This window comes from Lolium perenne, chromosome 7, assembly GCF_019359855.2.
Source record: "Lolium perenne isolate Kyuss_39 chromosome 7, Kyuss_2.0, whole genome shotgun sequence".
NCBI lineage: Eukaryota > Viridiplantae > Streptophyta > Magnoliopsida > Poales > Poaceae > Lolium > Lolium perenne.
In genome coordinates this window covers 3667096-3692927 of record NC_067250.2, presented here as the reverse complement: position 1 = coordinate 3692927, position 25832 = coordinate 3667096, and the positions used below count along the sequence as shown (strand labels likewise).

Below are 25832 nucleotides of genomic sequence, written 5' to 3'. Positions count from 1 at the left end.
ATTCTGAGATGCTCATTGTTTGTTTGTCTTGTCATGTTGGCATGGGATTGCTCCTACAAGAGTACCTCCATATCATCGGGCAAGAGGTACCCCGTTGGCGGTTCTCAATGATACATGTATACTTATAATGATAAGAACTTATTTGGAACCTAAGTTGAGTAGCATGAGGTTTAGGTACTCGCATTCAAGGGGCATGAGATTTTCAACTTGTGATTTGCAAGCATATAGCTCACTTTTGACTCACATTAACTTTAAACATTCAAAATGCTTATGATAGGGGCAATGAGAACTCAAAACTAATAAGTACCATACTTTTTGGAAGGTTTATAAAACTTGTTTATCTTGCTTACTCTGCAAGGAGTCTCTCTTTTAGTTTTATGTTGAGTCTTCATCTTCTACTTTATGCACAAATTAAGAGAGCATAATTGTCATTCTTAGTGCAATGTGCATAGTCCCAAAATTATTATTGTTTGATTCATGATTATTCTATTGCTTGTTCTTGAATTACTTGTATCTAGTCACCCTTTGAACTTTAAAGGTGTCCTACATTTATGTTTTGCTACTCCATAAAGGAAATGTTGAGTACCACTTTGCTATGTTTTCTCTATGCTCATAAACAAACATTTGCTTTCAATGCACTATTATTCATGATCCTTTGTTGGAGTTACTCTTCATGTTGTAACATAGTTGCTAAGTTCTATTGTTAGAATTATATCTATCATGCCTATGTTTAGAGTACTTTGATCCCAGCTTACAATGCTTTACAATGCTTGATTAAGATTGTGTTGGTTTCATGTCACCTCAAAAATTATTTTTGTTATCACTTACCCACTCGAGGACGAGCAGGAGTTAAGCTTGGGGATGCTTGATACGTCTCAAACGTATCTATAATTTTTGATGCTCCATGCTTGTTTTACACCAATTGCTATATGTTTTGTTTACACTTTGTGGCACTTTTATACATTTTCCGGCACTAACCTATTAACAAAATGTCACAGTGCCAGTTCCCTGTTTTCTGATGTTTTGTATTTTACAAAAGTTGTACATAAAATATTCTCGGAATTGAACGAAACAAAAGCTAAAATTCCTATTTTTTCTGGAGCAAAGACGGAGTCTAGAGAAGAGACGAAGGAGGGCCACAGGGTGGCCACACCTGCCCTAGGCGCGACCTAGCCCTGGCCCGCGCCTAGGGGTGGTCTGGGACCACCGGGCCTCCACCAACCTCGCCCTTCCGCCTATATAAAGCCCCCGTCGCAAAAACCCTAAATATACAAGCCTCCACCCACGAAAAGTTCCGTAGCTCCGACGTCGTCGCAAAAAAGATTCGGGGAACAGAAGTCTCTGTTCCGGCACCCTGCCGGGACGGGGAATTGCCCCCAGAGCCATGTCCATCGACTCCACCGCCATCTCCATCGCTGTTGTTGACTCCTACGATGAGGAGTGAGTAGTTCTCCCCCGGGGCCGAGGGCTCTACCGGTAACTATGTGGTTTATCTCTCTCTCCCATGGTGTGATCTTTATGTGACCATGAACTTTGTAATCTAGATGTCGTTATGCTATTAAAGTGAATTTTACTTATGTGATCTCCGGAGACTCCTTGTCCCGCGTGTGTAAAGGTGGAGTGTGTGCATCGTGTGGGTCTCTTAGGCTATATTTCTCAGAATACTTGTTCACTGAATTATGATTTGAGTTGGATGTCTCTATGAAATTGTGGTGTGTTAGTACCGCCTATGAATGCTCAAAGTGCAGTGCGGGATGTTCATTAGTACTTGAGAATACATTTTAAGGTTTGTTTTTGCGGACCTACGTAGTGGATTAGTGTTCGTTATCCAGCCGGAGAGTGTTTCAGAGTTTCTCCCTCCAATCTCCGTTGGTACTAGCTTTGTTTCGGTGTTTTTCTGTTTCCGCTGCTCTCTTCTCGAGGAAACCATGGGGGTCGTATACATAGGTTTTTTTTAAGGTTAAACGAAGTTTGTGGGCGAAAGAATTAGGTGAATCGGATGGCCGAGGGTCAAAAGAGCATGGGTGGCGCGCTCTCCATGCCTAGGCGCGTCGCCACCTCTCTTTTGGGCCTCCATGCCCCTCCCGTGAGATCTAAGCGCTCTAGATTCTTCTCTGGATTAAATATTGATGTCTCCAAAATCCTAGCTCAACTTGACTCTGTTTAGGTCCCTACAAGTCAAAAATGCACAAAACCGGGTTTTCCATGTCTTGCAATGTTATAACTCAAATAAAGGGGATCTTTGGTAAATTTCCAAAAATCAGTATAGAACATAAATATAACATCATATATATTGCACATATGTGGAAATATGTGTCAACAAACTACAAAGTTCATGCATGCATTTTACATGTATCATTTGGGTACTTCAGTTGCAGTTTGTGCTTGATTTTCACAAGAGTATGATTATTGATCTATGTACACATGCACACACCAACTTCACAAGTTGATTGACAAAATGGTGCAAGAGGATACATAAAATTCAGGCTGAGTGGAGGCTGTTAACTGAACCTGTTTCAATGATACTGTAGAGTCTGGGCGGAGGATGCAAGCAAGCGTCCATGGTAAGAATGGGCGGAGGACGAACGAGATGCGCTGGACGTGCACGGGTCACCGAAAAAGGAGGGAGAAAGCAGAGGAAAAAGAGGGCGAGCTCACCGCAGCCGACTGGCGGTGAACCGTGGCTCTACTCTGCGCTGGAATGGGAGCAGGGCCTTTGGGGTGGCAACGACGTGTATAGAGGAGGAGGATCGGTGCTCCGGCCGCTCCTTGCTATCCGCTTCGGTACCCTCCACCGGCGCGGCCTTGCTCGAGCCCTGCGTCGGCGAGCGGAGCGGCCGCACGACCGTAAGAGCTCAGCACGAGAGGAGGTGGGTGACCCCTACGGGAGCCCTCTGATGACGAGCTGAGCGACAAAGGACTGCAGGTGCCCGGGGGGATTTCTACGGGCGGACGGAGACGTAGAAGAAGCGATTTTGAAATTTCAATTTGAAGCCCTTATTTGAAGGTTTTGTAAGTGTAAGGTAGTTTTTGCAAAATTGAAGTACTCCCTCCGTCCATAAATAGATGCCAAAAATTTATTTAAATTCGAATGTATCTATACACTAAATCGTATCTAGATACATTTAAATTTAGATAAACTTTTGACATCTATTTATGGACCTATTTCTAGCGTGGCCGCAGGAGGAAATTGCAAACACCATATGTTGGAGTTTCTTTTGCACAGAACCACAACCATTACTTGTTTTCGCAGAAAACACCAACATTTGAGGTAATTAGTACTTGCACATGTCGCGACAGTTAAATGGAGCTGGAGAGTAGTATAATTATGTACTGCGCGAGGGGCTAATCGGCAAAAGGCAGTTTCCAATAGCCGCATCGCCGCACACACCGGCTGCAGAAAAAAGCCTCCACAAAACCTCTCGCGCAGCTAGGGTTTCGGCGATCACCGGCGGCGATGGGCGCGGACGACCAGCCATCACCGGCGCGGAAGCGCGAGCGCGAGGAGGAGCCGGCCGAAGGGGACGCCGCCGAGAAGCGCCCGCGCGCGGACGAATCGGAGGGCGCCTCGCTGCTGGGGCTCGCCAACTACACAGACGAGGAGGAGGAAGGCGGGGCCGGGAACACGGGGCACGCGAACGGCGCCCCCCTCGCCGAGGAAGTGGAGGATGGTGCGAATGAGGAAGAGGGTGGAGAAGAGGATGAGGACGAGGACGAGAGGAGGGCTCCGGAGAGGAGGCCGAGGCAGATCGAGCTGAGGCGGGACTGCCCTTACCTCGACACCGTGAATCGACAGGTACACCATTTTTTATGTCGACCGTGTTACCTGCCGTCTCGGGGGGATTATTGGGTTGGTCTGAACCCTGAACCTGGTGGATTTGTTCACAGATCGAAAATCACCTGAGTGAGATTTACCAAATGTGCTTACAGTAGTACTCCCTCCGTCATATGAAAGTTGTCTAAGATTTGTCTAAATTCGGATGTATCTAGATTTGTCTAAATTCTGATAAATGTCAGACAAGTTTCATGTGACGGAGGGAGTAGTTTATTTGTCTTTGATATCATGTGACTTAGTCCAGCTGAAGAACATGTAGAAATGTAGAACTGCAAGTTAGGATTTAGGGATTTAATTTGTTGGTTCATTTAGAATTGAATTCCAGCTGATTTGTCCTATGGTATAGCTCTATAACAGCTGTGGCTCTTTTATTTCAAGCAGTAATGCGTCCTACTTTGGTACACTAAGTTTCTGTGTGTGTTCTGTTTTTACCCCACTATGGTCACTGGGCACTGGCTAATCCAGTACAGCAAACCTCCGTGGCTATTTTCTCTGATTCCCTAGGAGTTTAGGTTTTAACTTGAACTAAAAAAAATCCATGAATCATTTGTTGGGCTTACTTCAAAAGTAATTTGTTTTCTCTAAAGTTGGCTATTTCCGTTGATTTCCTATGAGGCTAGGTTTAACCTCTGCCTTATAAAATCTGGGAGTAAATTTGTGGCAGTATTTTGCTGAATACTACCTCCGTTTTCAAGGAATAAGGCGCACACGTATTCCAAGATGAACTTTGACCATAAAAATTGAGCAATAAAATCTTGATTATATTATATGTATATAGTATCGTTGGATTCGTATTGAAAAACACTTTTGAATGATACTAATTTCATACAAACAATCTTTATCTATTTGAAGTAATTCTTGGTCAAACAAAAAGCTCGTAAAACGAGGGCGCCTTATTCCTTGAAACGGAGGTAGTATGGTCATATTCGACCTACGCATTCGTAGCATATATCTAACCCTGTCTTACACAGACCCATTTTTATAATTGAATCCCTAGCATTACATGATACTTTGTGCACATCATTAGATATATTAGGTCATGTCCATGCTCTACTCTTTGCGCATAGACTGTATCACTGCATGTTATATACTCTTCATGGTTGAGCAAGTCATTACAGACTCTCATGGCTGTTGATGCCTAATTATATTCTGTCCTGCTCTGTAGGTCCTTGACTTCGACTTTGAGAAGTTCTGCTCAATCTCCTTATCAAATTTGAATGTGTATGCATGCCTAGTTTGTGGAAAGTATTACCAAGGAAGAGGCTTGAAATCGCATGCGTATACCCACAGCCTTGAGGCAGGTCACCATGTGTTCATTAACCTTCAAACTGAGAAAGTTTACTGTCTCCCTGATGGGTACGAGATAAATGATCCGTCACTAGAAGATATTCGACATGTTCTCAATCCAAGGTGATTTTCGGTTGCTTCTGACGTTATATATTGTTGCCTTCAGTGACTTCTGTAATCAGTTTTGCGTTTTATTGATTAGTATGGTTTGGCAGGTTCGCGAGAGAGCAGGTTCTGAATCTTGACAAGAACAAGCAGTGGTCAAGAGCTCTGGATGGCTCCAATTATCTACCTGGAATGGTATGTATCTATGAAACTCTCTAAAGGCTTGTTTTCTTTTCCTGTGGGGTGCTGCAAATTCCTCTCAGTTAAGGGAATGCTTTTGTTCTATTGAGTTTTGTTTTCGAAGATATGAAATAAAAGCACTTGTATGAAAAAACCAAGCTAATGGAGCCCAGAAGTACTGTGGACTTGATTAGCTTGGTCACGAGTGTTTTTTTATTACGATCTGATTGTACATCACGTTATCTTGCAGTTGTGTTATATGACTGCCACCATGTGACTTATGGACTGGCTTAGATTGCCTTTGTTCACTTGATTTTAGATGTAACCTGCAAGCATAATTTGCTTTGTGATTTGAGAGCTGGTATTCATGCTTTTGTCATCTGTTATTAATCGCCTTTCTAACTAATTTTGCAGGTTGGTCTTAACAACATTAAGGAGACTGACTTTGTGAACGTCACAATACAGTCATTAATGAGAATAACACCTTTGAGAAATTTCTTTCTCATACCTGAAAATTATCAGCATAGCAAATCCCCACTGGTTCATCGGTTTGGAGAATTAACTCGCAAGGTTTGGCATGCTAGGAACTTCAAGGGCCAAGTTAGTCCACATGAGTTCCTTCAAGCAGTTATGAAGGCCAGTGAGAAGAGATTTCAGATTGGTGTACAATCTGATCCAGTTGAATTTATGTCATGGCTCTTGAACACACTGCACGCGAAACTGAGAAGTTCGAAGAAGAAAAATAGGAGCATCATATATGATTGCTTTCAGGTTAGTTTCTTTAGTGTAACAGTGTGATTCATAGAACTTTCGGTAGCTTATCTGGTTACATTAGATTCTTGTTTTTGTCAGGGGGAACTTGAAGTTGTCAAGGAAATGCACAGGAAGCATATAGTGGGTGATGAGCAGAATGGTGATGCAGTCTCACAGGTTGAAACAAGTGATGGTATGGTCACTGAAACGTCTAGGGTCCCATTTTTGATGCTCGGTCTTGACCTGCCACCTCCACCCCTTTTCAAAGATGCCATGGAGAAAAATATTATTCCACAGGTTTGTTTCCCCAGTCATTTATGCTATTTACTGGAATTGCATGACATGTCTGTAGTTTTCATATGCAAGATGCGCTAAACTAGTTATATTATATAATGTGTATGCTGAAAGTTTCTCTGGTTGTGATGTAAGAACCAACTGACTAATTTCCTGTAGTCCATCTGTTAAACTTGATGCCTTGTTTTTGAAGTTTATGTCCACTTAACTTATATGCAAGATTACTTCCTTTTATTTTCAAGTCTTGCTGCCTAGAGCTTCAAACATTACCTGGTGGCAGGCCTATTTTCTACCTATGTTCTTATCCAGCATATGATTACATTTGCGGTGAGAGTAATGCAATTTAGTCTTCATTCGATCTGCTTCTTTCTACCTTGTCATTTGCATGGGTGTGTGGACACACAGAATCTATTGCATGTACTAGCGGTCATCAAGTTTTCCTTTGTCTCACCATTTTGTGATTTGCATGGAAGTCCGGTCTTTCATGGAGTCTCTTTTGCATGTACCTATATGTTAATGGTTCTCGACCATTCACCTGATGGATAAATGAAACAACTGAGAAAACTGCAGCAATTATCCACCTGATGTACCTATATGTTAATGACTCTTTGCCTAAACAGTGTGAATCAGGGTTCACACTCACTGAAGGAGTATATTTAACACACCACAAGAAATTTTGATATTGCTTTTTGCACCATTATTTTTAGTTCTCTATATCTTTATAATTGGTTCACTCAAATTCTGAAGCTCGCATGGTGTTCAGGTACCACTGTTTAATATACTGAAGAAGTTTGATGGCGAGGCAGTTACAGAGGTGGTGCGGCCATCTATTGCTCGGATGAGGTACCGAGTTATCCGGCTTCCAAAGTATATGATCCTTCACATGCGACGGTTCACCAAAAACAACTTCTTTGTGGAGAAAAACCCCACTCTTGGTAACTTTATATTATCTTGATTGATATGACTATTCAGAGCCGCCTGGTACGTCACCAATGCTAACAGGTTCCCGTGCTCTGTGTAACAGTTAACTTCCCTGTGAAGAATTTGGAACTGAAGGATTACATCCCACTACCTAAGCCAAAAGGGAATGAGAAGCTGCGTTCAAAGTACGATCTCATAGCCAACATCGTACACGACGGCAAACCGGGCGAAGGGTGCTACCGAGTGTTTGTGCAGCGGAAATCAGAAGAGGCATGGTATGTGTTCTTTATCTCATTCCTTGCAATGTATAGTTCTAACCCTCAGGTTTGGACCTGGTAAATCATTTGAGTATCATTTTTATGTCAGGTACGAGATGCAGGATCTCCATGTCACAGAGACCCTCCCTCAGATGGTAGCTCTCTCGGAAGCCTACATGCAGATATACGAGCAGCACGAATGAAGTGACGGGGACGGTGAATGGTGGTCACCCCACCTTTTTGCTTACCACAAAGCTAATTTATATGTCTGGAGCAAATTTTGAGGGCGCAAGTGTTGTATGTCCAAACTTAATTCCTCGAGAAGTAGACTGAGAAACTCCACTTGACTGTCAGGTCAGCGCACCAATGGAACGATTATAGGAGCTAGCAGTTGCAAAATGTAAAAAATGCACCTTCTCTATTTTCGCTTTTCGAAGGGCAGTCTAAAGAGCGTTGTTTATTTTGTACTAGAAAAACATCTTTGTTGTGAATCTTTATGTTGCTACCACCCAGGCTAGTGATAATGTAATGGCTACAAAGGTTTTCAGCTGCACATTTTGCAATGTATGCTCCTGATGGTTGCTACACACCATCAGTTTCATTTGTATTATAAAGACAGCAAGTTCTAGTCAAGTTGTATCATTGTTTACCATATGTGTACTACAATTACATCCTGTTCGGACTTGAATTTGGACCTACATACATAAAATGGTCAGAAATCTCTAAATTTTGCAGGAATTCTACAACCATACTGTTCAAATCTGACATGAAACCTTTGCATTCCGTAGAGCGTCGCCTGAGTTCAGTTTGCCAAACGTTTGCCCCCAGAGTTTACGCATTTTCTCCGAAACCCGCATTCATCGCCAGTTTCTGTATTCTCGAAAGAATACGCGTCCTCGGAATCATACTGCCCGCCTTGCCTGGGCAGAAGCTCATTTGCGCCACCGCGTCCGATGCCTTCCTCGTCACCGGCGCCACGCCGCCGCCCGCTACCGCCGGCGGCGACCAACGCCGGCATCGCCGCCCTGCTCTCGCGGCTACGCGACGCGGCCGGCCAGGCCTCCCCGCGGCGGCTCCTCCTGGAGTCCCTGGCCCTCGTCCTCACCTCCGGCCTCTCCTCCCACCGCGCCCTCTCCGCCCGCCTCCTCAACTCCCTCCTCCCGCACGTCCCCTCCGCCCGCCTCCCGGCCCTCCTCCGCCTCCTCCGCCGCGACCACCTCACGCTCCTCCTCCTCTCCTCCGGCCGCACCCGCCAGGCCAGCTCCCTCCCGGCCGCCGCCGCGCTCCACGCCCTCGCCGTCTCCTCGGGCCACCTCCCCGCCGACCTCCGCCTCGCCAACTCCCTCCTCTCCCTCTACCTCTCCCTCGGCGCCACATCCCCCGCGCGCCGCCTCGTGGCCGACATCCCCCGCCCCGACGCCGTCACCTGGAACACCCTCCTACTTTCCTGCCTCCGCTCCGGCCTCCTCCCCGCCGCGCGCCGCCTGTTCGACCAGATGCCCGAGCGGGACCTCGTCTCCTACAACTCCATGCTCTCCGGCCTCGCCGCCGCGGGGGACATGGCCGGGGCCCAGCAGCTGTTCGACGAGATGCCCGAGCGGGACGTGGTCACCTGGAACACGATGCTGGCCGGGCACGCCCGCGCCGGGGACACAGCTACCGCCAAGACGACGTTCGACGCGATGCCGGAGCGCGACGTCGTGTCCTGGAACACGATGCTAGACGGGCACGCCCGGGCCGGGGACGCCGCGGCCGCGCGGGCCGTGTTCGACGGCATGCCGAGGAGGAGCGCCGTGTCCTGGAACGTCCTCCTTGCATTGTACGCACGCATCAAGGACTGGCGCGAGTGTCTGAAGGTGTTCGACGCGATGGTGGCCGCCGCGGGGGCCGCCGCGCCGAACGAGAAGACGTTCGTGAGCGTCCTCGCGGCCTGCGGCGGCCTGGGCGACCTCGAGAAGGGGAAGTGGGTGCACGGCCTGGTTCGCAAGAGGTGGGACGGGCTCGCGCCGGACGTGCTGCTGCTCACGGCGCTGCTGACGATGTACGCCAAGTGTGGGGTGATGGAGACCGCGAGGGAGATCTTCGATTCGATGAGCGAGAGGAGCGTCCCGTCCTGGAACTCGATGATCATCGGGTACGGGCTCCACGGGCAGAGCGAGAAGGCGCTCGAGCTGTTCCTTGAGATGGAGAAGGCCGGGCCTAGGCCGAACGAGACGAGCTTCGTCTGCGTCTTGAGCTCCTGCGCTCACGGCGGGATGGTGCTCGAGGGCTGGCTGTGCTTCGACAGGATGGTCAGGGTCTACGGCATCGAGCCCAAGTCGGAGCATTTCGGCTGCATGATGGACCTCCTTGGCCGTGCCGGGCTCCTCAATGACTCCGAGAACCTCGTGCAGAAATTGCAAGGGAAGGCGCCCCCAGCATTGTGGGGCACCATGATCTCAGCCTCCCGGTCGCAGAGCAACTCCAGGCTCGGGGAGTTTGTAGGGAAGAAGCTGATCGAGATGAAACCCGCAGAGGTTGGCCCGTATGTGCTCCTCTCAAATGTTTATGCGGCTGAAGGGAGATGGGAGGACGTCGATAAAGTAAGGGAGTTGATGAAGGAGAACGGGGTCGATAAGCACGTCGGGCTGAGCCTCGTTGGATCCAGCCAATCAGTTGAGCCCCATGTTGCAGCTCAAGAAGACGGCGTCTCGGTTTGACTGCTGGATGATGGCACGGTGGTGCTATCGATGTTGGGCGAGATGGGCTCAAACATGAAGCTGGCATCCGAGGGGCAGACCAGGTGCAGGGTAGGAAGGTCATGAAGTGTTCTGTGAGACCACCAAAAGAGAGTGAATGTCGCAACCTAGCACATGGAGATTTAAGCATTGTCGATGCCGATCACAGAGCATCAGGTTCCCATTTGTAAACTTTTGGTGCCATGTCCAACATTGCAGCAACAAAGCCAAGAATAACTGGCTGAGCTTAAGCAAGCAATCGAAGCCTGAAAGAAGTTTGAAGCTAGATGGAGTTAGGGCAAAGCCAGTGGAGGCATATGTCCTGTGTCCAGCTCTTGGCAGTGGACAATCAGATAAGGTGCCCTGTTCTTGGTACAGGAGAAGGTGCCCTGTTCTTGGTAATGGGTGCCGGGTTGAGCCTCCAGCGAACCAGATTCCTATTTGGTAGCACTTGAAGATGTGTTGCAACCTAAGGCATGAAGGTTTAACGCCTCGTCATCGCTGACCATGCAGCATCAGGTTCCTATTTGGTAGTATTTATGTATTGGCACGTCCAACGTTGCAGTACAACAAATCAGGCCGAGAAGAATTGACAGATGAGCAAGCCAGAAAGAAGTCTGGAGCCAGGGATGGTAGCAGGAACCAAAGTCAATGGAGTTGTCCAGCTCTCTGGAGCCGGGCTCTTGGTACATGATCGGCTGCTTACATCATATGTCCTGCCGTTCCGGTGCTCTCTAAAGCTGTTCAGGTGATGTTGATGTGACAAGTGTGAGCCAAGTGGCGTGGTGTCGGCAAGGTATAGAGGCCGCTGCAAGCTGCAAGAGGTGTTTGTTGTTTGTGGGAGTGGAGTGGGGAAATTGGCATTTGGATCTGAGACAAGGGGGATAAAGAACAAGAATAATAGGTGCTCCAGATCGGGGGGATTGGAAAGCATATTCTCTTGTGATCGTGGGAGAAAGAAGAACAGGAATAGGTGCTCCAGATCGAACTAGCACCTCCCAAGGCGACGCAGATTTGGTGCACCTTCCTGATTTTTTTTTTTGTTGAAAATTAGACTTTTATGTTTCAGAAAATCATAAAAATTTATTCCATGAATGCATACACATGTCCTGTCGTGCGAAGTTTCGTTAGGAATTGTGTTGTATATTGAGCTACAGAAAAAGAATTTATGGCTGTGTATAGGGATAGTTTTTTTCTCAGAAATTTGTCTTTTTTTATATAGTTCATAATACAACATATTTTTCTCCAAAATTTCTACCGTCCATTCCAAAGATTTCTATGAATGTGCGTAATTAAGATCAGATTTCTTGGAATCCGAGAAATATATTTTAAAAAACCAAGAGCACAGGTGCTCATGTGCCAAAGATACTTTTTCGCTCAGAAGCATACTATATACTCCTAGACTTTTGATCTTTATACTACCAGTCTATGAAACTAACTACATGCATGTATAAATAGTATTTCGAGCGGAATAGCCAATTTCTCGGAGGAGAAGAAGGGGGAAACATCGGTGTATCTCAAGAGAGCCTGCAAATAAGGTGATTTTACCTGACAGGTGAGTCTGCAGAAATGTGCAACAAGTTCCTATTCAGCATGGACTTTATATTTTTTACTCATCAACCAAAGAAAAAAAAAGTCGATCCGGTACATAACTATTTGGTTGCAACAATTTCTGTCTGGAATAAACCCCACCCAGATCAGAAGACGAGGCGAAAGAAACGGAACGTACGGGCCACAAAAGCAGGGGAAGGCATCCGGTTGGAAGCCTCCTATAAAGAGGAAGGAAGGGGCCAGAGCCAGACTCTCCACGCCACCACCACAAGATTCATTCCACGATCGCTGATTCGGAGGAGTCCACGATCCTGATCCTACTGCTATGGCGGCTCCCAACGGCGTCAGGTACGTCCCCGATCGCCGCCGCCCCCTGCTACCAGTACTGTTCCTCCGGCGATGGTGATCCGCCGTTGCATACATAGTAGTAGTAGGCCAGGATCGCGGGTGGATCATCGGCGGGGGATCCGCAGAGCCGGTCCCAGTTGCCGCGGCGGCGGGCGCCGGCCGATCGGTGCCTACCCGCTAGCCCGCATGTGTTTGTATGATTATTGCAAACCATACTGGGAATTTCTACTGTTGCTTTGTGTTCTTGGGCCGCTACTGTTACGGACTTGCATAAAAGAATATGAGCTTTCTTATTACAGTTGTGACTGTAATGCGGCAACCAACGCCTCATGTAGTCATGTATCATCAGTTCAGCACTCTGCCAATTAACTTAGTGATTCACAAAGTATGCCTGCTGCATTGTTGTCCAGCATACTTTCCTGTGCAATCCTGGATCGCATCGTGTTCCTGTGCCGAATTCGGCGTGTATGACTTCTCCGAGTTTCTCCAGCGCTGGAGTTCTCTTGCGGGTCGAGGCTGCCCACCTATGTGTATGTTCTTGGGAAAATTGTTAGACTGCTATCACCTGACCCCTATGTGAATGTTGTTGGGAAAATTGTTAAGACTGCTACTAGATCTCTGCATTCACCTGACACTCTTGAGGCCTCATGTATCAGCGCTCGCCGATCAAACCGGTTCACATAGTACACATCATATGCATTGCTGCAATTCCCCTTTTTTCCCCTGCCAAAGCTAAAACGAGATAAAATGCCGTTGGTAGTAGTGAGACTGCCAGGGTTGTCCTATTTTTCTGCTGTTCTCAGACTGCTTAACGTCTAGTTGCTTTTAGTGTCACTGACTTATTGCATTTTAAGTTTTTTTTATCATTTCAAAATTTGGAAGTCTATGAGTGTGGAATCCTAAACCTGTCCAAATTCTTCACAGCCCACTTGCGGCGACGGTTCCGGTTGAGGCGGTTCTGTTCGACATCGACGGAACCCTCTGCGATTCGGACCCTCTTCACCATGTGGCCTTCCAAGAAATGCTTCTCGCGGTACGATCTTTAAATTTTTTGGCATATACTTCACTCTCTACTACTTTCACTAGGAAGCTGGCTAAACTAATGGTTGTGAACAGATTGGGTACAACAATGGCGTCCCGATAGACGAGGAGTTCTTTATCAAAAACATTGCTGGGAGGAGCGATGTTGAAGCTGCGCAGAATCTCTTCCCGGACTGGCCACTTGAGAAGGGCCTCAAGTTCCTTGAGGACAAGGAAACCAAATATAGAAGGTATATAGACAAGAAGGAGATAGTTAGTTCTGTAGTTTCTTATGAGCATTGGGTGGGAGTATTACATTAGATTGTCCAGTGATTGGTTATCTGTTTAAATTTCGTTTGAGAACCACTTATTAGTGTTAGTATGGACTGCGAGGCTTAATATTTATAGATGCAATTGCTTGCTGCAGTTTGGCGATGGAGCGCTTGGAGCCTGTAAACGGCCTTGGCAAGGTGGTTCAGTGGGTGAAAGATCACGGCTACAAGCGAGCTGCAGTGACCAATGCCCCAAGGATCAACGCTGAACTGATGCTCAAACTTCTTGGTCTGTCAGACTTCTTCCAGGCCGTGATTGTTGGAGGTGAATGCGAGAAGCCAAAACCCGCCCCCTTCCCGTACCTCAAGGCCCTCAAGGAGCTGGGTGTGTCTGCAGAACACACCTTCATCTTCGAGGTACACCTGCCCTTTCTTCTAGATTTGTCCAATTTGCCATCTGAAACTCCATTTGGAGATTGCTAGATACATCTTACCTACCCCTGCTTTCGTTGCAGGATTCCGCTTCAGGCACACGTGCAGGCGTTGCCGCGGGAATGCCAGTCGTCGCCGTGCTGACGAGGAACCCAGAGAACTCCCTACAGGAGGCTGGGGCCGCGCTGATCGTCAAGGACTACGCGGACCCCAAGCTCTGGAGCGCCCTCGAAGAGATCGACGCAGCGGAAGCTAAGCTGAAGAGCGGCTGAGCTTGAGACGCCCGTGATGGTGATGAACAGTAGCTCATTTTTAGGATTGAAGGGATTCTGCACCCTAAATTGATAAAACGATTGATTGTAGAGCTCATTTGGGTATTTCGAGCTTGTGTTTTCCTTGGTTTCATGGTTGGTGCTAGAGGAAGAAATAAAAAAAAAACTCTGGTCTCTCTGACTTGAGATTATTGTTATGTTGATAGGACCATGAATATGCAAATCTGTTGGGCTCATTGCCTAACACCTCTGAATTCCGACTCTCTTAATACTGAGATCTTTCTGTTGGATCAAATCTCTCATTCGTAATCTGAGAAGATATGACAAACCTCTGAATTCTGACTCTCTTAATATTGAGATCTTTCTGTTGGATCGAATATCTCTTTCTTAATATGAGAAGATATGACAATGTTTTGTACATGTTGCAATGGGAACTACTCAAGGTCAACAGTTGGCTGGTGCCTGATGAGATGGTGGGTTGCCACCAACTCCACACTGACCGACCAAACCTGCTCACCAACCAGCTCTTCATCGCAAATATAAACATCAGCAAGTAGCCATTGGAAAACAAATCTATCCTGTTTGCAGATCAGCAGATAGCATTCTCACGAAGAACACAGCACATCCATGGAGAACACTCAGGATAGGTACTCTAGATGATACTCACAAATCTTTCAAATTTTGTTGTCACCAATCTCTGAATTCTTGAAATGTTTTCATCCCTGAATTCTTGCAATGTCTGAATAATTCTGCTTGTGTGTTTGTTCTGCGCGCGGCAGCTTGGTGCTGTGCAGGTCGCCGCCGCTGGAGGCGCTGCTGTTCGACATCGACGGCACGATGTGCGTGTCGGACCCGTTCCACCACCGGGCCTTCTCGGAGCTGCTGCAGGGCGTCGGCTACAACGGCGGCGTCCCGATCACGCCGGAGTTCGGCATGAAGCACATGGCGGGGCGGAGCAACGAGCAGATCGGCCGCTTCCTGTTCCCGGAGTGGCCGCCAGCCCAGCTCGACGCCTTCTTCGCCGAGAAGGAGGCCCTCTTCGCGCGGTACGCCCGCGAGGGCCTCCGGGAGGTGGCCGGGCTGCGCGCGCTGTGCCGGTGGGCGCGCGGCCGCGGGCTCAAGCTGGCCGCCGTCACCAACGCGCCCAGGGCTAACGCCGAGGTCATGGTCGGGATCCTGGGCCTGGCGGAGTTCTTTCCGGTCGTCGTCACCGGCGAGGAGTGCGGCGAGGGCCGGGCCAAGCCCGCGCCCGACGCGTACCTCCGCGCGCTGGAGCTTCTTGGCGCGAGCGCGGACCGGTCCGTCGTGTTCGAGGACTCCGTGATCGGGATCCAGGCCGGCGTCGCCGCGGGGATGCCGGTCGTGGCTATTGCCGGGGAGAGCCGGGAGGCCAGGGTCGTCGCCGCCGGCGCGTCGCTCGTCGTCAGGGACTACCTGGATGCCAAGCTCTGGGCGGCGTTGGATGGGGTTGACGCTGCTGCTGCTAACGGAGCTCCTCCCACGGTGGTCGATGGGGAACGGAGCGTGGAGCCGGCGGCTGTTCCCGTGGAGAATTGAGCTGGGATTCCATTTATTTTTCTGCGATGCATGCTGCTGCTGCCGCCATGGACTGCAGTTCAAATTCGATCTGAAATCAGAAAACTGAAAGTAAATCATGCCCCGAATTGAGATTTAAACTTGCGTGAAACTGTGAAAGCTATACATACTTCTACTGGTTGAATGAATGCACATGCATTGCTACGGGTTCTTTTTTTTTTTTCTCTTTGCATCACATGATAACATAATCTTTCTAGTATCTATCTTTCTTCTTTCCTTTCATGCATAAATATCTTTGTCCCGTGTCTCCATTGGCTAATGTTCTTACTAAAACGAAATAAACAATTTGAGCCTAAGTAAGTTAGTTTGCACAATAAAAGAAAGTAAAATTTGCACGGGAATCATCCACTGTTGGAAGCACCTGGTACACAATCCACATAACATCCATCCATAGAATGATCAACATACAGATATAAAAAAAGCAGATCTGGATGAATTTTCGCAAAGCATATTTTATCGCCACAATCAGGCACAACTTCACACGGGGATACACCCATAACTGTTGGGTATCCTCCTCATATGGGCTGTGAGGAGATAACCTAAATGAAGCCTTTCAGGCGGCCAAAACAGGTGCAACAGGCCACTACCCATTAGGGTTATGACCAAGGGTCATTTTGGACATTGCACATGAGAAAAGGGGATGTTAAGTCTCCCATCTAGGTGAAATGGCGAAAATTCAGGATAGCCTCCATTGGAAAAGAAAAACCAAAAGAGAAGGGAAAGAGAGAAAGTTGAAGAAATAAGCTACATCGAGCCACAAGGTTGTGAAGACTAAATCTGCATCCTTGTTTTCTTCAAGGTGTTGTTTCACCATCTTTGGTGAGATTGCTCCAATTCCTAGCTCTTATGCCCCAAAACTTGTAATAACATCCAAGATCTGCTTGCATCTTGATGTCTGAGATCCTCTAGTGCTTTCTAGAGAAGAACTTGTTGTATCCCCATTTGATTATAGCGGAAGAAGATTTGGGCGACTTTGGCTCATGGTTTTTCCTCTTAAGTTGAGAGATTTTCCACGTAAAAAGGATTGGCGTCTCTGTGTGTTGATTTTCTACTGCTGCTGCAGTTGTTCTGAGAACCTCTCCCTACCTAAGACATCTCTATGGTCAGGTGAGAAGGTTCTCTCCCTACCCAAGACATCTCTATGGCTAGGAGAGAGCCATGAGATGTCTAGTTTCCTCCATATATGTTTGATGCATATGTTTCCTTCTGACACAAGTAACGATCCATGAGCTAGTACAAAGTGGTGCTGAAGTTTACATTAAATCCACTGTGTATTTTCATTTTCATACCGTGATTAAGAATGTGCTAATCTCAGATTAATGGTTAACCGGTCTCCTGACAGTTTTCCCAACAATAACAATGTCATTGCAATACACAGTAAGAGCCCCTCAATGGTACTTCTAGCTCAGCATCACACACTCTAGTTCAACTACGAGTCGCTCCAGCAACATCTATAATTCAAACAAAGTATACACAGCTCGGATCGATCACCAGCCACAACAGAAAATGGTAGCACATATGGTCAATCTCCACATTTGCCAAACCCTCCAATCTTTCTTCCCTACCTTCAACTACATTGCTGATTTGTGTGCAAAACTAAACTTACATGAAAATAAAAATAAAGTTATCGAATACTTCATAATGCCATCAATGATGATTACCATAGTGCACACAACATCAATTTAATGGTCATCTCCAAACCAGCATCGCATGAAAATGGAATCAAGCTCCAGAGTTCCACATATGACAACACCCATTCATCGTATTCATAATGGAGAATGAAGTATATGTTGATTATTGTCTTCTTAGTACTCGAAAAGAAGTGTTGCATTTGTATTTCTCCTTCTTCGGCGAATCTCATTCAAGTTGTGCATAATTGAAGAACTGGAGAGTATAGATTACACCATCACATTGTAAATTTGTAATCGGTCAAAACATGCTAGAAATAAATTGATAGATGACTAATAATACTGGCCTAGAGATATCTTAGAATTCCGCACACGATTAACCAAAATAGGATAGTTCAAGAAATCTTTTTCTTTTATTAGTGATTTGCAAAATTAACTAGACATTTGTACATGACTAAACAAAACAGAATACTCCAAAGTGAGTACTTTTGCACATGATTAATCAAAATAACTTATTTTTGGCATAACTGCGACATCAGAATTAATAGTAACACATTTTTCATCAAGCTCAAGAGCAACATGCCTGAGCAACATGCAGTCACGCACGGTACCTATAGCAGCCCAGCCTCCATTGTCATCGATGCCGGTTTCTTGGGCCTTGAGTCATGGTTGGCTTCTTGGGCCTAATACCGAGCGACAAAACCAGGTTTCCCGAATCCCGACTTCTAAATTTTGATCGTCGAACTCGAAGGGAGCCGGCGGCTGACCTCGAACTCACATACAATTCAGGTTGTGCAGGCAGGGGATTAGCAGCAGTGGGCGGCCGACCGACCGATGGTGATGCATCAACCTGGAGTCTGGACAGTAGATTTAAGTGATGAAGTTGATAGAAAAAGGGAAGCAATGGAAAAGCTACGATGTTTCTCAATTTCTGTCTTTTAGTAAAACACTAGTGTCTTATTTTTGTATAATGTGTCGATACAATTTTGAATTCTTTGCGTCAATCCTCTTTTATGCTTTAAGTTTACCAGACCTCAACTTTTTCCGTCCTTCGCCACTGACCACAGTTGAGGAGGTTGTGTTAGAGTATTAGGCAATTTCCGTGTGAGATTAATTACCGAAAACAACATGACAGATGCACAAGCATACTTAACCACACACATCAGACTAAGTACATGCATCAGATCTGAACATGGAACAAGTAGCAGTGCAAGGTAGGAGAGAAAAAGCACGTACATCGCGACCGGGAAGGTCGCACCAGCAGCAGCAGCACCACCACCATGGGTATTGTTGATGTCGCCCATCGTGTAGTCGGATCTGTCGATGAAGCAGCCGAACCGTCAAAGAAGAGCACGAGCAGCAGCGAGCAGTCGCGCCGAGACGCTCCCCAAAAACCTTATCGCCCGTCTCCCGGTGCAGGATCTCAACGGACGGAGTTTCGGAGGCCTGCTCTCCCGGATGGCTGTGCACGCAGTCGCCGGGATGGGGAAGACTAAAGAGTAGCGCAGCAAAAGGAACTTCGTGAGAGAGACGGGCTAGAGAGTTCTGAGAGCTGTTTTTCTCCAGATCTGATATGTCTCCTGGGAGGAGAGTCGACCGACCGGATCGCGTTGCCACGCGTAGGAAGCTAGGGACACGCGGCGAGCATGCACATGCAGGTCGACACGTACCCAACTCATTTGGTGCACCAAGCAAAAATTTAGGCTTCCTTGAGTGTGTCTCGAACTCGAACTCGAACTCGAGTCACGAAACGCGACGTGCGTGCGTGCGTGACGAGCCGAGCCGAGCCGAGGCGGGGCGGGCGGAGGAGGAGGAGTGCGCGAGGGCTCCTTCTATTCTCACTCACTTGGAAGAACTAGAACAGCAGCCCTTATATACCACTCCAACTCTCTCCCAACTAGCAATGTGAGACTAAACTTTGTCCCCCAAGGTTGTCCCAAGCTGCCAACGTGATGGGCCTTGAGATTTCAGAAATTGTAGACTACATGGGCTGCCTTACTAGGCTGCAGCCCATCTACATTCAACAGGTTGCACCTTCACAGGCAAGGACGAGGTCCCAGGAGGAGCCTACGTGAGGAGGCTGCACCTTCACACAGGGGTTGACAACAGCGGCGGCCTTCGACGCCCTCCCTTAGTGAGGTACTAATTGCTACTATGCATACAAATTGCTACTATGCATACAAATTGCTACCATGCTTAGGCACCCTTCGCTAGTGGCACCGCAACTTCTGAGGAGGAGGAAGGGTGGGAAAAGGCCCCTCTAAAGTACGAGGAGCTATGCTCTTTTGAGGAGCAGCACCACTAGGGCGAGGAGGACATGCGCTATTTTCTCCTTACTTTTACCCATTTCCTTTCATTTACTTACATTTAATTTGCATTGAAATTTTTATTTGCAGCACCACGAGGATGAGGAGGTGGAAGACGAGGACAAGGAGGAGGTACCCTCTTTTCATTAGCACGAGAGTGGGCCGGGGAGGACGAGGAGGTTGTGGGTTCGTGGGATAGTAGGTCTCCCACCTCTCAACTCTAGTTTGCTCACATTGTGTCATGTTGATGTTGGGCTACTTCATCATGTCTTTTATCAAGACCGAGTTGAGGAATAAAATGGGTGATGATTGGATGAATTATAACATGGTATTTTATATTGAGCGAGAACTATTTCACTCAATCAATGATGATGATATCTTATATCATTTTTAAGGATATAGCTCACGGAGAGGAATTTTACCTTGTCGTTTCGGTGAGTTTTCATTTTTGTACGAATGATTTTCTACTGCACATCATGTTTGCGCTTTTCCATATGAAATATTCTTGCTTTCTTGAAGGTATTGGTTCCTCTTCTAGTGTTCATGAGGTTGTTGACGAAGTCATGGGAGGCACGGACGCACAAAACTAGTGACTTGGTACCATCATTTGTATCCCATTTAACTATTTTAAGTTTTTTAGTTATTTCATGTTCTAGGAGAGTTAAAAATGGATGTGAAAATACATGTTCATTCTTGCTACAGTATCAATTTTTCTGTGCTAAGTAGTTACTTTTACGCTTAGTTTTTGATCCGAAGCTTGCTTCAATCTTGGCTCCGTCACTGACAGCTAGGAATGGTACGTCCTCGGTATAGTCTCAAGTAATAGACCTGGGCCGAAGGTGACACTCCCTCGGCCTTGTGCAAAGCTAGCTAGCCAACAGGATTCCTATTCCATGGAGTCCCTTGTAGTCTTGTAGAGAAGCTACGTGGTCCATTCACAGGCCAATCGTGCAGCAGCAAGATGGATCCGAATCTTGGCACGGAGCAGCGACGGAGGAAAATGACCCGTGTGAAAAAGACACTTGCCTCTGAATCTGTCGCTGCTCGACGTTCCTCTTCTTGTTTTCTAGCTTCTCTCCTCGTGTTTTCCGTTGGATGATCTATTGGCCTTCACTTTCCGATGACGTACGTGCGTTTCGACGACAGCCCCTGCACTATTGCACCACTTTTTTTTAAAAAAAAAATCCCGTTCTGCACTTGAGCGACCGTGTATCTTGGTTATGTAAAGACCGGTGCAATGGTTAAATTTTGTAATTACGAAAGTGTGATTTATTAGAAAAAAGTAGAAGTTTGGTAGCACCTACTATTCTTTTGCTCTAGCTTGGGCGTCATTTCTACCTCACCCCAATCGTTTTCTACCTTACCCCAATCGTGTTGCAAAATAGTCCATGCAAAAATGTATGTAGTTTATAGTCTTACAAATCGAACACGAAAATCTTTAGTTATTACTACAACGTGCATGTCTTTGAATATATTTTTCTTAATCGTTACGCATGTCTTTGAATCAAAGAAGCTCCAGCAAAAAAAGGGAGCTCTAAAGTTAAACCATGGCCAATGATAACAATTATCGATAATATACAAATTAAAGAGATAACATGCATAAACAGAAGTAACAAAAAAAAACGAAGTTTTACTACATGTAATCGGCATGGAGCACCTGACGCTGTAAGCAGGGCAATGCTTTTAGTAGGGTAAGGTAGGACAACCACCCTACCTTTTGGTGAATACAGTTACATACATGCGTTTTTTCTAAATAATTTGAGTAGTCATACATCGAAAATGGACTTCATATGAGAAAGTTATGTGTGCTTTAGTAAACACTATGCAAAACCAACTCCGAAGCGAAAACAAGAACACAATACCAAAAACATAGACCTGTTTTCTAGATTCAGTGTGAATAAAATTACTTTATCATGGATCTTACTATATACTACTCTGGTCTGAATTAATCGACGCACTATCTACCTTGGCGTTGTTTACTTCTAACATCACCTTACGTCGATTAATTACGAACGGAGGGAATACACAATAACCTTAAGCTATTTATTATTCATACATGGAGAATTTGAGACTTTAGATATTTTTTATATTTGACGCCGTATCATTTTTTTCCTCTGATGAGATCATAACTTCATTGAGTTAGTGTTGCTTTCACCCGTGGTACCGACAATAATTGAAGGTTTTCCTAAACAAAGATCATCAAGACCGACCTATGCAACGAGCGAGGGATATTTAGAAGTCTTGATCGATAGAATTATAAAAGATTTTCAAAAGAAAAGGCAAAGCTTTGCTATTGAGCTGACATTATTATTATGTTTGTAGGTTATATTTATAATCAAATATATTTATATTTTTATCATCTGAGTGATTGTGTTAGAACCATAGATATAGCATTAATGTCTCGGGATCATTTTGGTACATGCATTATTTTTCTAAAAGTTTGTCATACCTCAGATTATCTTCATCCTTCGCCACTAGTTGTAAGTCACTCTCAAACTCAAATGCCCAAAAAATAATTAGTAGTCGGGTTGTAGTGGTTTTGTACTTCCACGAGGGCACGAGGCAGTCATGTCAATCTTGATTATAGCCACTTGCCTATCTACCTGCCCATGCTTAACTTGCTCTTTCTCTAAGAGTTGCAAGGTTGCCACCCGCTTGAAGGCATAAAATCGTGTCGACCTCTCTCTCTCTCTCTCTAGTGCTCTCATCGTGGCCTTAACAGGAGGCATGACACTGTATGTGCAGGCGCATTTGAGCATTATTTCGAACTGCAGATCAGAGAGGCAAGAAAAAAAACCACCACGTACATGAGCCACAGAAGCTAGAACGTGAACTCTCTCCAGATTAGGAACGGGTGATGCACAGCGTGCACGTTCTTCACGACGCACATGCCGGACAAAGGAGAAGCTTCACTTGCGGGTCCAGGGGAAGACCCGCTGGCTGCACGCGCAGGAGACAAATTAAGAATAGCAATGTCGCCTGTAGGTGTACGATTGCTCCAGCAAATTTTCAGTATTGTTAGAACATTCCACCGCCCCGTAACTCTATCCGGCACAACATCGGCAGATGCGATTTGAGGGCGTCCGCAGGCGCAGTCACAATTTGGGGCAGTCTGCTCATAGCGGCGCCTAAAATGACCGGTCCAAATACAATTCATATTTACAAACAACAGTTCTATAGCTTGGCTCTGGTGGTTAGGTCCCTTGTGGTGGAACCAGCCCACCCAGGTTCAAGTCCTAGGCTTGACGTGGGTGTTTGCATTTACCTGGATTTATTCCAGGATTTAACCGGCGCTATGCTTTCAGTGGTAGGTGACGTGCCCGTCAACAGCGAGGCGCCAGTGGTGACTTCGTCAACCTCAAGATATGCCGGCTCAGTCCTTCGGAGGTGCTCATAGGGGTAGGGTGTGCGTGCGTGCGTTCATAGGGGTGTTTGTACGTGCGTATTTGTGAGCGTCTGCGTTGTACTGTGTTCTCAAAAAAAAAAAAAAAAAATTATTCAACCAATTTCAAACATAGGAATAGAATAGTGCATACAATAATTTAAACGAATTACAATCGAGAAGTTTAAATAGGTCAAGACTCACGCGGCACTTCCTCTCCTCGCCAACAAATACTCACTAGATCATCTTGTAATTGTTGCTAATTCTGTTCATGGTGGATTTCAATCATATTTTTTTAGATAAAAGGTCGCCCCAGCCTCTGCATCAAAATGATGCATATGGCCTCTTTATTACTTTATTGAGAGTGTGCACTTATTACAAATCAAAGACCAATCATGGTCAACACAAGTATCAACCAGAAAAAAACGAGGAAAACAGCGAGTGTCTAAGGCATATCATAACGTGATCCTGTGGTCAAGCCGCCAGCCGAACTGGCTGAAGAAATCCCGTGCGACCATCTCCAAACAGTTGCACCCAGATTCCATGGCAGCCCGCTGTTCCTTTGTTTGGAGATAGGACCACGTACGGATCCAATGAATCGCCATGGGAATAACCTGCAAGAAAGAGGTAGGCTTCTGCCTGTTAAACACCACATCATTACGTATATTCCATAATGCCCAAACAATGGCACAAGCACCAACTCTAATCAGAATGAGATCTTTTTTGGCAATGCCGCTTAACCAATTCCCAAAAAGGTTAGAAACATTTGCCGGTGGTGAAATACTGAAAGTCATATAAACAATACGCCAAATAATTCTAGCTAGTGGGCATTCGAAAAACAAATGCTGAATGGATTCATTTTTATCACAGAATACGCAAGACTGGTTTCCTACCCAATTTCTTTTAGCAAGATTATCTTTAGTAAGAATAACTTTACGATGCAGGAACCACATAAAAATCTTGATTTTTAAAGGAACTTTCATTTTCCAAATATACTTACGCAAGTATTTAGTTCGATCATCTAAAAGATCAAGATACATTGATCTAACAGTAAAGCAACCAGAGGGAGTAAGATCCCAAACAAATATGTCCTTATCGTTTGTCAACCGAATATCCATTAGTCGTTCGACCAGCTGCAACCACATCACCCACTTGTCAGGTGTGAACGACCTACGAAACGACATATTCAATTGGTTGGGATCTAAAACATTGGCAACAGTCACTTGTTTTCTGTTGGCAATGTTGTACAGCGGCGCATACTGTTGGGCCAAGGGACTATCTCCAAGCCAAACGTCCTCCCAAAATCTAGTAGAGGATCCATCTCCCAGAACAAAATGACCTTTATTGAAGAACTCATGTTTAACCTTCATTATTCCTTTCCAAAAGGGGGAATCTACCGGTTTAGCTGTCACTTGTGACAACGTTTTAGAATGCAAGTACTTATTCCTAAGTAATTCTTGCCAAACTCCTTCTTCATTTAAGAGTTTATATAACCATTTACTGAGCAAACAATTGTTTTTAATTTCGAGTACCTCAATGCCCAACCCCCCTTGATCCTTTGGACGACACATCATGCTCCATTTTGTTAGCCTATATTTTCTTTTGTGCCCATCACTTTGCCAAAAAAATCGTGAACGAAAAAAATCCAAACGCTTCCCCAATCGGAATCTCAAAAAATGAGAGCATGAACATTGGCAAACTAGTTAAAACAGAATTAATAAGAATAAGTCTATCACCGTATGACAACATCTTCCCTATCCAAGAACTAAGCTTCTTTTCAAATCTATCTTCAATTGGTTTCCATTCCCCATTTTTGAGCTTTCTGAAATGAATTGGGATTCCTAAATATTTAAAGGGGAACTTACCCAGGTCACATCCAAAAAGGAGCCTGTACTCCTCCTCAGCGTCCTTAGCCTCTCCAAAACAAAAGAGTTCGCTCTTATTGAAATTAATTTTCAAACCGGATAGTTGTTCAAACATACAAAGAATGAGCTTCATATTTAAAGCCTTCTCCAAATCATGGTCCATAAAGATGATTGTATCATCCGCATACTGCAGAATAGAAACACCTCCCTCCACTAAATGAGGAATAAGGCCATCAACCTGACCATCTTCTTTAGCTCTATTAATAATAATCGCAAGCATATCAGCGACGATATTAAACAAAATCGGAGATAACGGATCCCCCTGCCTAAGACCCTTCTTGGTCTGAAAGTAGTGGCCCATATCATCGTTCACCTTTATACCTACACTCCCTTTACTTACAAATTCTTGAATCCATTTACACCACTTGGGGTCAAACCCCTTCATTCGCAAAGCTTGTTGCAAATAATCCCAGTTTACCTTATCATATGCTTTCTCAAAATCAAGTTTCAGCAAAACACCATTCATTTTATTCCTATGAAGCTCATGAATAGTCTCATGAAGGACAACCACCCCCTCTAAAATATGACGTCCCGACATAAAAGCAGTTTGTGTCGGTCTGACCACCTTGTGTGCGACCTCCGTGACACGGTTAGTACCAACCTTAGTGAAAACTTTAAAGCTAACGTTGAGAAGACATATAGGTCTATATTGCTCGATTTGAACCGCATTTTCTTTTTTAGGCAGCAGAATGATAGTTCCAAAATTCAGATGAAAAAGGGGTAAATGCCCCTCCTGAAAAGCTGCGAACAT

General features: G+C 45.7%; 4 protein-coding genes and 1 pseudogene across 5 annotated transcripts in view; 4 read left to right on the top strand and 1 right to left on the bottom strand.

The window, feature by feature from the left end:
- Positions 1 to 3378: 3378 nt before the first annotated feature.
- LOC127311646 (uncharacterized) lies at positions 3379 to 7864 on the top strand. Of its 2 annotated transcripts, XM_051342098.2 has the most exons (8): positions 3379 to 3796; positions 5001 to 5245; positions 5338 to 5422; positions 5822 to 6178; positions 6260 to 6457; positions 7218 to 7389; positions 7479 to 7650; positions 7742 to 7864. In XM_051342098.2, the coding sequence occupies exons 1-8, from the start codon at positions 3458 to 3460 to the stop codon at positions 7833 to 7835; spliced, it is 1662 nt and encodes a 553-aa protein (XP_051198058.1). In that variant the 5' UTR covers positions 3379 to 3457; the 3' UTR covers positions 7836 to 7864. The 2 variants fall into 2 exon arrangements, with proteins under 2 accessions (XP_051198058.1, XP_071679279.1); XM_071823178.1 differs by lacking the exon at positions 3379 to 3796 and having other exon boundaries at positions 5097 to 5245; positions 5325 to 5422.
- Positions 7865 to 8534: 670 nt separating this feature from the next.
- Positions 8535 to 12083, top strand: LOC127311647 (uncharacterized; annotated as a pseudogene).
- A 12-nt stretch (positions 12084 to 12095) lies between these two features.
- On the top strand, positions 12096 to 14498 carry LOC127311649 (haloacid dehalogenase-like hydrolase domain-containing protein Sgpp). Its single transcript, XM_051342101.2, has 5 exons — positions 12096 to 12248; positions 13173 to 13281; positions 13365 to 13519; positions 13696 to 13957; positions 14056 to 14498. The coding sequence occupies exons 1-5, from the start codon at positions 12226 to 12228 to the stop codon at positions 14242 to 14244; spliced, it is 738 nt and encodes a 245-aa protein (XP_051198061.1). The 5' UTR covers positions 12096 to 12225; the 3' UTR covers positions 14245 to 14498.
- A 221-nt stretch (positions 14499 to 14719) lies between these two features.
- LOC127311648 (haloacid dehalogenase-like hydrolase domain-containing protein Sgpp) lies at positions 14720 to 15984 on the top strand. Its single transcript, XM_051342100.2, has 2 exons — positions 14720 to 14891; positions 15024 to 15984. Exons 1-2 carry the CDS (start codon positions 14872 to 14874, stop codon positions 15799 to 15801), a joined length of 798 nt encoding a protein of 265 aa, XP_051198060.1. The 5' UTR covers positions 14720 to 14871; the 3' UTR covers positions 15802 to 15984.
- A 6611-nt stretch (positions 15985 to 22595) lies between these two features.
- The window catches only part of LOC139833149 (uncharacterized), a 29103-nt gene continuing 25866 nt past the window's right edge, over positions 22596 to 25832 (bottom strand). Inside the window, exons 8-9 of the mRNA XM_071823327.1 lie at positions 25022 to 25682; positions 22596 to 22714 (exon numbers count right to left, since the gene is read on the bottom strand). Of these exons, the coding sequence (XP_071679428.1) occupies positions 22596 to 22714; positions 25022 to 25682 (780 nt within the window). The remainder of the gene's footprint in view (positions 22715 to 25021; positions 25683 to 25832) is intronic.